Source organism: Neophocaena asiaeorientalis, unplaced genomic scaffold, assembly GCF_003031525.2.
Source record: "Neophocaena asiaeorientalis asiaeorientalis breed wild unplaced genomic scaffold, Neophocaena_asiaeorientalis_V1.1 scaffold33, whole genome shotgun sequence".
Lineage (NCBI taxonomy): Eukaryota > Metazoa > Chordata > Mammalia > Artiodactyla > Phocoenidae > Neophocaena > Neophocaena asiaeorientalis.
In genome coordinates this window covers 1448453-1461405 of record NW_020171988.1, presented here as the reverse complement: position 1 = coordinate 1461405, position 12953 = coordinate 1448453, and the positions used below count along the sequence as shown (strand labels likewise).

At 38.2% G+C, this 12953-nt stretch overlaps 1 protein-coding gene across 2 annotated transcripts in view; it reads left to right on the top strand.

The window, feature by feature from the left end:
- OXNAD1 (oxidoreductase NAD binding domain containing 1) overlaps positions 1-12953 on the top strand; it is a 49604-nt gene that overhangs the window by 27344 nt on the left and 9307 nt on the right. For both annotated transcript variants that reach the window (XM_024747984.1, XM_024747993.1), the window contains one exon: positions 8812-8953. In XM_024747984.1, coding sequence (XP_024603752.1) covers positions 8812-8953 — 142 coding nt within the window. The remainder of the gene's footprint in view (positions 1-8811; positions 8954-12953) is intronic.

Sequence of the window (12953 nt, the reverse complement as noted above, 5' to 3'; positions counted from 1 at the left end):
AAGCCTGATTCCTCCAGCTCCGTTTTTTTCCCTCAAGATTCCTTTGGCTATTTGGGGTCTTTTGTGTTTCTGTACAAATTTTAAGATTTCTTTTTGGAGTTCTGTAAAAAATGCCATTGGTAATTTGATAAGGATTGCATCAAATCTGTAGATTGCTTTGGGTAGTGGAGTCATTTTCACAATATTGATTCTTCCAATCCAAGAACATGGTATATCTCTCCATCTGTTTGTGTCGTCTTTGATTTCTTTCATCAGTGTTTTATAGTTTTAAAGTCTGTTTTATCTGATATGAGTATTGCTACTCCAGTTTTCTTTTGATTTCCATTTGCATGTAATATCTTTTTCCATCCCCTCGCTTTCAGTCTGTATGTGTCCCTAGGTCTGAAGTGGCTCTCTTGTAGACAGCATACATATGGAGGTTTTTTTTTGTATCCATTCAGCGAGCCTGTGTCTTTTTGTTGGAGCATTTAATCCATTCACATTTGAGGTGATTATCAATATGTATGTTCCTATTACTATTTTCTTAATTGTTTTGGGTTTGTTTTTGTAGATCCTTTTCTTTTGTGTTTCCCACTTAGAGAAGTTTCTTTAGCATTTGTTGTAGAGCTGGTTTGGTGGTGCTGAATTCTCTTAGCTTTTGCTTGTCTGTAAAGCTTTTGACTTCTCCATTGAATCTGAATGAGATCCTTGCCAGGTAGAATAATCTTGGTTGTAGGTTCTTCCCTTTCATCACTTTAAATATACCGTGCCACTCCCTTCTGGCTTGTAGAGTTTCTGCTGAGAAATCAGCTGTTAACCTCATGGGAGTTCCCTTGTATGTTATTTGACATTTTTTCCCTTGTTGCTTTTTTAAAAAAATAAATTTATTTATTCATTTATCTATTTATTTATTTATTTTGGGTTGCACTGCGTCTTCATTGCTGCATGCCGACTTACTCTAGTTGTGGTGAGCTGGGGTTCCTCTTCGTTGCGGTGCACAGGCTTCTCATTGCGCTGGCTTCTCTTGTTGCAGAGCATGGGCTCTAGGCACTTGGGCTTCAGTAGTTGTGGCTCGCGGGCTCTAGAGTGCAGGCTCAGTAGCTGTGGCACACGAGCTTAGTTGCTTGTGGCACACGAGCTTAGTTGCTCTGCAGCATGTGGGATCTTTCCGGACCAGGGCCTAAACCCACGTCCCCTGCATTGGCAGGCGGATTCTCAACCACTGGGCCAGCAGGGTAGCCCCTCCCTTGTTTCTTTTAATAATTTTTCTTTGTCTTTAATTTTTGTCAGTTTGATTACTATGTGTCTTGGCATGTCTGTCCTTGGTTTATCCTGCCTGTGACTCTCTGTGCTTCCCAGACTTGAGTGGCTATTTCCTTTCCCATGTTAGGAAAGTTTTTGTGTGTAATCTCTTCAAATATTTTCTCGGGTCCTTTCTCTCTCTCTGCTTCTTCTGGGACCCGTATAATGCGAATGTTGGTATGTTTAATGTTGTCCCAGAAGTGTCTTAGGCTCTCTTCATTTCTTTTCATTCTCTTTTCTTTATTCTGCTCTGTGGCAGTGAATTCCACCATTCTGTCTTCCAGGTCACTTATCTTTTTTTCTGCCTCAGTTATTCTATTGATTCCTTCTAGTGTATTTTTCATTTCAGTTATTGTATTGTTCATCTCTGTTTGTTCTTTAATTCTTCTAGGTGTTTGTTCTTTAATTCTTCTAGGTCTTTGTTAAACGTTTCTTGCGTCTTCTTGATCTTTGCCTCCATTCTTTTTCCAAGGTCCTGGATCATCTTCACTATCTTTATTCTGAATTCTCTTTCTGGAAGGTTTCCTATCTCCACTTCATTTAGTTGTTTTTCTGAGGTTTTATCTTGTTGCTTCATCTGGTACATCTCTGCGTTTTCATCTTGTCTATCTTTCTGTTAATGTGGTTTTCATTCCACAGGCTGCAGAATTGTAGTTCTTGCTTCTGGTGGATGAGGCTATCTAAGAGACTTGTGCGAACTTCCTGATGGGAGGGACTGGTGGTGGGTATAGCTGGGTGTTGCTCTGGTGGGTAGAGCTCAGTAAAACTTTAATCCGATTGTCTGCTGATGGGTGGGGTGGGGTTCCCTCCCTGTTGGTTGTTTGGCCTGAGGCAACCCAGCACTGGAGCCTACCTGGCTCTTTGGTGGGGCTAATGGTGGACTTTGGGAGGGCTCATGCCAAGGAGTACTTCCCAGAACTTCTTGAGTTTTCCAGATTGAAACAGAGCAGGTAGCTGTGGTCTGAGGACCTGACAACTCTGATTACGTTCTGCAGGAATGACTGCTAATAGATTGCACTGCAGTTATCTAATGTGCTTCAGTTATGTGTTGCTGGGGGGTTGATCCATTTTTAAAAATCAGTCTCCTTTATGTCAAATGCAGAGTAAACACAGCAGTCTGAAACTGGTTGTTCTAACGAGGTATGTCACAGAGCTGCCCACCCTCTTGCCTGAATTCCTGTATCCCTCATAACTTGTCTGGGTTGAGTTGAACTATTTTGCTGAATTTATTATCAGGATCCCCCATGGGGCCCAGCCCATATCACACTCAGGACTCTGAGAGCTGGTCAGTACGCTGACAGGGTAACAGCCCAGCTGTCCCACTGTTCCTGCAAATGGCCTCACTGCGCTGGGATTCAAGTTGAATTGTAAATAAAGCAACTTGTATTTCCTTAGGAAAGGTGTGTTTGGGTGTCTGTTTCCTTTATTTAAATAAAGCATTCATTTCTAAATGAATTTCTGGCATGTCAGTCTTCGTTGTCTTTCTTAGGAGTCACTTGACTAATTTTGGCAGTCCATCTGGAAATGTGGTTTTGTTAGAAGGAGGATGTGTGATAATAGCAAATGTGATAATAGCAAGAGTTAGCAGTCTTGTGTTAATAGTTTGCCTTTGAATTTAGAACTAGAAAACAAGATGCTGATTGCAATAATTTGCGTTTGTGAAGCAATTTACTGCAATCTTTGCACATGTTCAGTGATACATATTAAGTGAATTTGGGCTGTTTTAGTGGGGGAGGGCAGCATTTTTACCCTTCCAAACTAGTTTAGCAGTTGTTACATTGAAAAGTGCAAACTTTAATTGTAATGATCTATCTTTCCACATTTCCCTTCTGGGGAAGTGTTTGTGTCCTGTGCACACAATTATCTCCCTGCCTCCAACTCAGAGTTGTGCCAAGACTCTGACCCCAGCATCCTGATTAGAAAAAGCCTGTGCCTTCGTCACACTGCTGCTCCCCTGGCGTGCGTGTGAGTGTGTTGGCACTTGCAAACTCTAAGTTTGCAAACTGATACCTGATAAGAAAAATGTCATCCTTCCCTGGTGATATACGTAGAAATAGGGTCTCCCTGTGAGCCTCAAGATAAAATCACTCAGGGTGGGTGTTACATACACCGTATCAGTGAATGGATTTGGTAATATCACCAGTGTTGGGTCTGTCCCCCTGGGAGGCTGTATCATAGCGTCACACGCCTTGTGCTCTGCAGACTGCCTGGCCCAAACGCTCGCTCTTCTACCTGCTGGCTCTGTGATACGGGCGGCTTCCTTCTTGCTCTGGGCTTTCGTTTCCATGTCTTTAAACAGGGAATAGTAATATTTTTGTGTCTTGGGGTATGTCAGGCAGAGTTTGTTTTGTTTTTTGTTGTAGCCAGTGTTTCACAGTCAGTTAGATCATCTGTGTTGGTGAGGCCCAAGGGACAGATTGTAACTCTTGGCTCCTCTGCCAGTTCCCCTGCAGTGAGGCTATTGTTGGAAGAGCAGCAGACCTGCGAGGAGTGGGTGAGTGCACAGCTCCACTCCCTGTGATGCTGCCCCTCGTGTACAGTCAGTGCGTGCTCCACATCTGGGCTGTGCACAGAACGCACCCAGGGGAGCAAGGCCCAGGCGTTTTTGGAGAGAGAAAGGTGTGTCTCTGACTTCGTACAAGATATCACAAGGTTTTATGCTTGCAAGTGACTGGGCTGTACTAAGAGGAGGCGGACACTGAGAAGAAAGTGATTAGAGGAGCAAGATTAGAGAAATATGACTCTTCCTCCCCCCACCCCCCCGCTGGCAGGGCACCTGTGCTGTAGACGTATATAGAGATGGCCTCACAGCCCTGACTCACAGGGCCACGCTGAGGAAGTGCTGCGTTCCTTGGCATCTTTGTTCAGATGGTGTCCTCCTCCACTGCTTGTTTGATGAGCACTGTCTTTCAGGACTCCTCTGTGAAGTCCTTCCTAATTCCTCCACCCCTAGTGGAATTGACTACTTCTTCCTCGCCTCCCCTCCCCACGTCCCACCCCCCAAGCAAGTTTTTTTTTTTTTAAGTAAAGCAGCGGCTTTATTATTTGCCCGAGAAAATCAGGATCACATATGTTGGAGCTAAGAAGAAACCTATACTAAGTACAGGTACTTCCAGACAGATCTCAAATGATGAGCGTTTTCTCTCTGCCAAGCAGAGTTTTTCATAGCCCCATAATCGTGTTTATTTGTTAGTTTTCCTCCCACTTGGGAGTTTTTTGAGGGCAGGAACCAAGACATACTTGCATCTTTACCTGCAACACCAACCCCAGTGCCTGTTCATGGTGGGCAGATGCCGTCTGTCGCGTTTGCCGAGTACGGTAGCTGATGGCTAAAGCATTGTCGTTCGGCTGTGGTTTGTGTGCCTGCTCTGTGCTGGGCCCTGGGGCAGGATGCGGCTGCCTGGTGTGTCACATTGGATGTGGATATGTGCGCTTCACTACAGAATTAGGTCTTTTCTTTCCGCTCTTCACGTACTCACTCATCTGGTTGCTGATCCTGCGGAGGGCATTTTTAAAGGGGTACATGTGCGCGCGCTTGTGTGTTTAAAACTTAATTCTTTCTTGGAAAGATGTTTTATTAAATACGTATTGTACATATTTTCTTAAGTCCATTCAGATGAGGTTCTTCTGTAGCATTTCATGAAGGAGTCCTTTTAAAGGCAAAGGGTTTCCAGAGTTACTAGAGAAGAGGGACACCTGAGAGAAAGGTCTTTATCAACATCAAGCAGCAGAGGGTGCTATAGTTCAGGAGATAAAGCAGCAACAGTAGCTCAGAGATTAATTTTTTTAAACACAGAAGCTATGGAGATGCCATTTACCTCTTCTCTGAAAGCATATAGCAACTGTGTTAATAAATGTTAGCTATAGTCTTTTAAAATTTGTATCTTGTCTGAAATGGAAGGGGAATTAGAATATTCATGAGAAAGAAGGAAGTGAATAAATGCGAAAACAGCCTGGGGACCTTTTCTGGAGCACTTCCAGTACAGAACTGGTTTTCTAAGACTATAAAAAAATGACCAGATATCTAAGGCCAGAGATGAGAAGAGAACATCTTTTAAGGCCATACATAGATCAAATCAGGAGAGAACATCAAGTGCTTTTCGTGTAAGCCTGCTGGTAGGGAAGCAACTGGAGGGAAATGATACTATTGCTTTTTTTTAATACTGTCGCTCTTTGATGGCTGAGAAACAACTATATTAGGTATTTGAGTTTTCTGGACATGGAGATGAGAATTTCCTGTGGTCCCAGTTTCTAAAAAGTTTCCCTTTCCTTGGTATGTGACTAGATTTGTTGCATTTCCTAGAATCACCCCCCCAGCCCCCCCCCCCAAAAAAAGTTTCTGTGGCATAGAATTCAGTTCAGTAGAAGAACTCAAAAGAGTTCTCGACTACAGGAGAATGGTTAGAAGAGAAGAAGGAAAATGAGACTCTTGGAACTTAGGAGCCCGCATCAGCCTGTTTAGTTTTTCAAATGCCAGTGAGAGAGTGTTTGTTGCCATTTTTTTCCCCACACTTTTTAAAAACTTTTATTGAGATATACTTTACATATCATAAAATTCACTCATTTAAAGTGTACAATTCAATGATTTCTAGTATATTCACAGAACTGTACAGTGATCAATCAGCCCAGACAAATTTTAGAATGTTCTCATCATCCCAGAAAAAAACTCTGCACTAATTATCATTCAGTCCCCATCCTCACCCTCTTAGGCAACCACTGTTCTACTTTCTGTCTTTGCAGATTTGCCTCTTCTGGACATTTAATATCAATAGAAATATATAATATGTGATCTTTTTTTGTGACTGGTTTCTTTAACTTAACATAATTTTGTTGTTCATCGATGTGGTGGCATGTGATCAGTGTTTAATTCCGTCGTGTGGATGTACCACATTTTGTTTATGCCTTCATCAGTTGATGAATGTTTAGATTATTTTGAAACTTTTAGACTATTATCAATAATGCTGCTGTGAACATTCATGTACATGCTTTTGAGTGGACATACATATTTTTTTCTCTTCGGTATATACCTAGGAGTGGAATTGCTGGTCACATATGTTTAACATTTTCAGGCACTGCCAAATTGTTTTCTAAAGTGGCAAGACCATTTTACATTCCCATCAGCGATGTGTAAGGGTTCTGATTTCTCTGATCCTTGATATTGTCTTTTTGATTAGCCATCCATCCTAGTGAGTGTGAAGTGATAGCCCATTGTGATTTTGATTTGCCTTTCCCTAATAACTAATGATGTTGAGGATTTTTCATGTACTTATTAACCATTTGTATGTCTTCTTTGGAGAAACGTTTGTACAAATCCTTTGCCCATTTTTTACTTGAGTTGTCTTTTTATTACTGACTTGTTAAGAGTTCTTTATATAATGTGTATCCAAGTCCCTTATTAGATACATGATTTGAAAATATTTTCTCCCATTCTGAGGGTCATCTTTTTCTTGATGGTATCGTTTGTGGCACAAAGTTTTTCATTGTATGCAGTCTAGTTTCTCCATTTTTCCTTTGACCTTTGTGTTTTAGTGTCATTTCTAAGTATCTGTTGCTATGAAGAGTTACTCCTGTGTAAGTCTTCTAAGAGTTTATAATTTTAGCTTTTATATTTAAGTCTGTGATCTGAGTGAATGTTTGTATATGGTGTGAGGTAGGGGTCCAACTTTATTCTTTTTGTGTGGCTATTCAGTTGTCCCAGCACCACTTGTTGTTTGTTTTAATTGAAGTATAGTTGATTTACAATGTTGTGTTAGTTTCAGGTGTACAGCAAAGTGATTCAGTTATTTATATGTGTGTGTGTGTGTGTGTGTGTGTATACACACACACACACACACACACACACACATATATATATATATATATATATTCTTTTTCAGGTTCTTTTCCCTTATAGATTACTACAAAACCAGCACGACTTGTTGAAAACACTATTCTTTTGCCATTGAATTGTGTTGGTATTGTTGAAAATCAGTTGACCATAAATCTAAGAGTTTATTTCTGGATTCTCAGTTCTTTGCCATTGATATATATGCCTGTCCTTACACCAGTACACAGTGTCCTCATTACTGTAGATTTATAATAAGTTTTGAAATCAGAAGGTATGAATCCTCCAAATTTATTCTTCGGTGATTCTGGGTTCCTTGAATTTCATATCAGTTTTATGATCAACTTGTCAGTTTCTACAAAGAAACCAGCTAGGGTTTGATAGGTATTGTGTTGAATCTGTAGATCACTTTGGGCACTAATGCCATCTTAACAGTGTTAGGTCTTCTAGTCCATGAGCATGAGAAGCCTTTCTGTTTATTTAGATCTTCTTTGATTTTTTTCAACAATGTTTTGTAGTTTTCAGTGTACAAATCTTAAACTTCTTTTAAAGATTATTCCCAGTTATTATTTTATTCTATTATAAATAGAATTATTTTTCTTAATTTCACATTTAGATTGTTCATTGCTAGTGTGTAGAAGTAAAATTGGTTTTTATTACTGATTTTAAATCCTGCAGCCTTATTTGAACTTGTTTATTAGTCTAATATATTTATAGTAAATACCTTGGAATTTTCTATATACAATATTAAGTCATCTGCAACTTCTTTCCCTCCAATCTGGATACCTTTTATTTCATTTTCTTGCTTAATTGCTTTGGCTAGAACCTTTAGTACAATGTTGAGTAGAAGTGGTCAGAGCAGACATCTTTGTCTTGCTTCTGTTCTTAGTGGGGAAGTTTTTGGCCTTTCAAGGTTAAATATGATGTTGGCTGTAGATATTTTATAGTTGCCTTTATCATGTTGAGGAAGTTCACATTTATTCCTGGTTTGTTGAGTATTTTTATTATGTAAGGGTATTGAATTTTGTCAGATGCCATTTTTGCATCTATTGAGATGATCACATGGGTTTGTCCTTTATTCTGTTAAGTGGGTTTATTTCATTGGATTGATTTTCACATGTTAAACCAATCTTGTATTCCTGGGGTTTTTGCATCTATATTCACAAGGGATGTTGATCTATAGTTCCTTTTCTTGTGATAGCTTTGTCTGGTTTTGGTATCAGGGTAACTGACCTCATAGAATAAGTTGGGAAGTGTTCTTTTCTGGGTTTTTTGGAAGTATTTGTGAAAGATTAGCATTAATTCTTCATTAAATGTTTGATAGAGTTCACCAGTGCTGCCATCTGGATCTATTCTTTTCTTGTGGGAAGTTTAAAAATTACTAATTCAATCCATTTACTTATTATGGGTCTGTTCAGATTTTCAGTTTCTTCTTGAGTCCAGTTAGGTAATTTGTGTCTTTCAAGGAATGTGTCCATTTCATCTGAGTTAGCTAATTTTTTATCTTATTCATAGAATTCCTTTATAATCTTTTTTTTTTTTTTTTTTTTGGTGAGGTTGGTGATAATGTCCCATCATTCATTCTTGATTTTAGTAATTTTATTTGTTTCTCCTTTTTTCTTAGTCTAGTTTGTCAGTTTTGTTTACCTTACTACCCACTTTTAAAATTGCTTCAACAATAGTCATTTACTTGCCTTTCCTTTTAGGGTTGACTTCTTTATCCCAGGAGTCTCTGTGGTTGGTGGGTTCTCAATATGCTCCAGCCCCAGACTGCTAGAACAAGAGAGAATGATAGAATTGGCAGTGAAATACACAAACCACCCTCCTGCTCTCTGGATTCACAATCAGGTGAGCAAACCTGTGTTTAAACTGGGAGATCTGGGATCTCTGTCTCCCACAGAATTTGTGTTCAGCTCACTTAATCCACCTAAGAAACCTAGGCTTTCATGAAAAGGGTAGAAGCTCACAAAGAGCTCCCCTCCATCCAGAATTCAGACTGTAGCAAGGTTAAAGAAGCAGAACCTTTTTGATGCACTAAGGATGATGCAAAGATACTTTGGGGTCTTGAAATACCTTCTGGGTCACCAAACAGTATTCAGTTGAATGCTGCTTTAGGATTAAAACATTTTTACTTCATATGTACGTTTTTGGAAATTGGCTCTGTGTGTGCCTTGTAACTGGTAAATCTATAAATCAGATTATTTTGTCCTGACCATCTTAAATGAAGAGAATTAAGCTAATCATTCTCTCATTATTTGGAGAGGAAACAATCTCTGATTACGTACTTCTCGTGCCCAGTTGAGCACTGCTAAACCTGTGGTGCCACTGCCTCTCCATTTCAGTTTCTGGAGAGCTCTTCACATGTAATTTTGAGGAGGAGTCCACATTTGCTGCTAATAATTCATGGTTGATCATGGACCTCAACACAACCCTATGCTGCTGTTCATTACCTACTAGAACTCTGATAACAAAGAGTGAGCTAAGAACAGATCAGTTATTTGTCTTCTTAGTTTTTGACCTTTATCTTTTTTTTAACTGCCATCCCCTTCACTTCTAGAGTGTGCCTTCTATATTTACCAACAACCTCCATCCCATCTCAGGCACCTGCTTATCTCCTTTACCAAAAAGGAATGTGCTATATTGCAAATATTGTAGATACAAATAAACTGATTTTAAAATTTATATGGAAGAGCAAAGGAACTAGGGTAGCAAAAACAGTTTTGAAAAAGAAGACTAAGAGGGGAGGAATCACATTACTCAAATTTAAGATTAAAATAAAGCTACAGTAATAAAAACAGTGTGGTATTGGTGAAGGGATAGACATATAGATCAATGGAACAGATTAAATTTGTTCAGTAGACCGGCACACATACGGCCTTTTGATTTTTGACAGAGGTGCTAAAGAAATTCAATGGAGAAAGGATAACCTTTTCAACAAACAGTGCTGGAATAGTTGTCTATCCATATGCAGAAAAAAGGAACATTGACTTAAATTTCATACTTTATATTCAGAGTTAACTCAAAATATATTGTGGGTCTAAGTAAAGGTTTTAGAAGAAAACACTGGATACATTCTGAACATCAGGGTAGGCAGATAGTTCTTAGACATGACACCAAAAGCAAGATTCCTAAGAGGAAAGATTTATATATCGGACTTAATCAAAATTAAAATTTTTTTTCTGCAAAATACACTATAACAGAATTTTCAAAAAGAAGCCACAGCCTAGGAGAAAGTATTTGCAAATTAGATATCCAACAAAGGACTCATATCCAGAATATATAAAGAACTTGCAAAAGGCAGCAAAAGTAAAACAAACATAATTTTTAAATGGGCAAAGGATTGAACAGATGCTTCCCTAAAAAGGATATAAGGATGGCAAATAAGCAATGAAACAATGGTCAGCATCATTAACCATTAGGGAAATGCAGATTAAAACCATATATAGTGGGATACCTCTACAGACCTATTAGAATGACTAAAATTTAAGATATCGACAATACCAAGTGCTGCCAATGATGTGGAGAAACTGGAACTCTTATATTGCTTATATTGTTAGAAGGAAAGCAAGATACTACAGCCATCCTGGAAAATATTTTGGCAGTTCCATATGAAACTAAATATACACTTACCATAATACCCAGCAGTACCACTCCTGGGTATTCATCCTAGAGAAACAAAAGAATTGTCCATATAAAAACCTGTACATAAATGTTTATAGTGGTTCTATTCATAATTGTCAAAAACTAGAAACAACCAAAACATCCCTCAGCAGGTGAATGGATAAACTGTGATATCAATACATTCATACAGTATACAGGCAGACCTTGTTTTACTGCGCCTTACTTTACTGCACTTTGCAAATAATTGTGTTCTTTTACTAATTGAATGTTTGTGGCAACCCTGCCTTGTCAGATGATAGTTAGCATTTTTTTTTAACAATAAAGGTTTTCTTTATATGAAGAAATTTTTTAAATTTTATATATATATATACATACATACATATATATATATTCTTTTTCAGATTCTTTCCCATTATAGGTTATTACAAGATATTGAATATAGTTTCCTGTAGTATATAGTAGGTCCTTGTTGTTTATCTGTCTTATATATAGCAGTAGTATATGTATGTTAATCCCAAACTCTTAATTTATCCCTTCCCCAGCTTTCCCCTTTGGTGGCCGTAATTTTGTTTTCTATGCCTGTGAGTCTATTTCTGTTTTGTAAATAAGTTTTTTTGTATTATTTTTTTAGATTCCACATACAAGTGATATATGATATTTGTCTTTGTCTTGTTTACTTCACTTAGTATGATAATCTCTTAAGTCTATCCATGTAGCTTCAAATGGCATTATTTCATTCTTTTTTATGGCTGAGTATTATTCCATCATATATATATACCACATCTTCTTTATCCATTCATCTGTTGATGGACATAAGGTTGTTTCCATGTCTTGGCTATTGTGAATAGGTCTGCTATGAACTTTGCGGTGCATGTATCTTTTCAAATTAGAGTTTTCTCTAGATATATGCCCAGGAGTGGGATTGATGGATCATATACTAAGTCTGTTTTTAGTTTTTTAAGGAACCTCCATACTGTTCTTTATAGTGGCTGCACCAATTTACCTTTCTACCAACAGTTTGGAAGGTTGCCTTTCCCCACACCCTGTCCACCATTTATTTGTAGATTTTTTGATGATGGCCATTCTGACTGGAGTGAGGTGGTACCTCATAGTCGTTTTGATTTGCATTTCTCTAATAATTAACGACATTGAGTATCATTTCATATGCCTTTTGGCCATCTGTATGTCTTCTTTGGAGAAATGTCTGTTTAGGTCTTCTACCTATTTTTTAATTGGGTTTTTTTGTGATATTAAGCTGTATGAGCTGTTTGTATATTTTGGGCGTTAATCCCTTGTTGGTAGCATTGTTTGCAAATATTTTCTCCCAGTCCATAGGTTGTCTTTTCGTTTTGTTTATGGTTTCCTTTGTTGTGCAAAAGCTTTTAAGTTTAATTAGGTCCCATTTGTTTATTTTTGTTTTTATTTCCTTTACTCTAGGAGATGGATCCAAAAAAAATATTGCTGAAATTTATGTCAAAGAGTGTCTTGCCTATGTTTTTCTCTAGGAGTTTAATAGTATCTGGTCTTAACATTTAGGTCTTTAATCCACTTTGAGTTTGTTTTTCTATATGATGTTAGAGAATGTTCTAATTTTATTCTTTTACATGTAGCTGTCCAGTTTTCCCCGTACCACTTAGTGAAGAGACTGTCTTTTCTCCATTGTCTATTCTTGCCTCCTTTGTCATAGATTAATTGATCATAAGTGTGTGGGTTTATTTCTGGGCTTTCTGTCCTGTTCCATTGATCTGTCTTGTGCCAGTACCGTACTGTTTTGATTACTGTAGCTTTGTAGTATAAAGTATTTTTTAATTAAGGTATGTACATGTTTTTTAGACATAATGCTACTGTACACTTAATAGACTAAAGTATAATGTAAACATAACTTTTATATGCATTATAAATGTAACTATTATATGCACAGCAACCAAACAACGGCTGTGACTCACTTAATTGTAGTACTCGCTTTATTGCTGTGTTCTGGAATCCAACCTGCAGTATCTCCCAGGTCCACCTGTATTTGTTAATTAAGCAGTAAAAACAGATCAACTGTTGATGCACAACACAACTCAGGTGAATCTCAGGGGTGTTATGTTGAGTGAAAAAAGCCAGTCTCAAAGGTCCCATACATCTCATTTATGCCACAATCTGGAAGGCAGAAATACAGTGATGGAAACGTGGTTGACAAGGGATAGGGTGGGGAAGGGTGGGAGCAGAAAGGGATTGCATA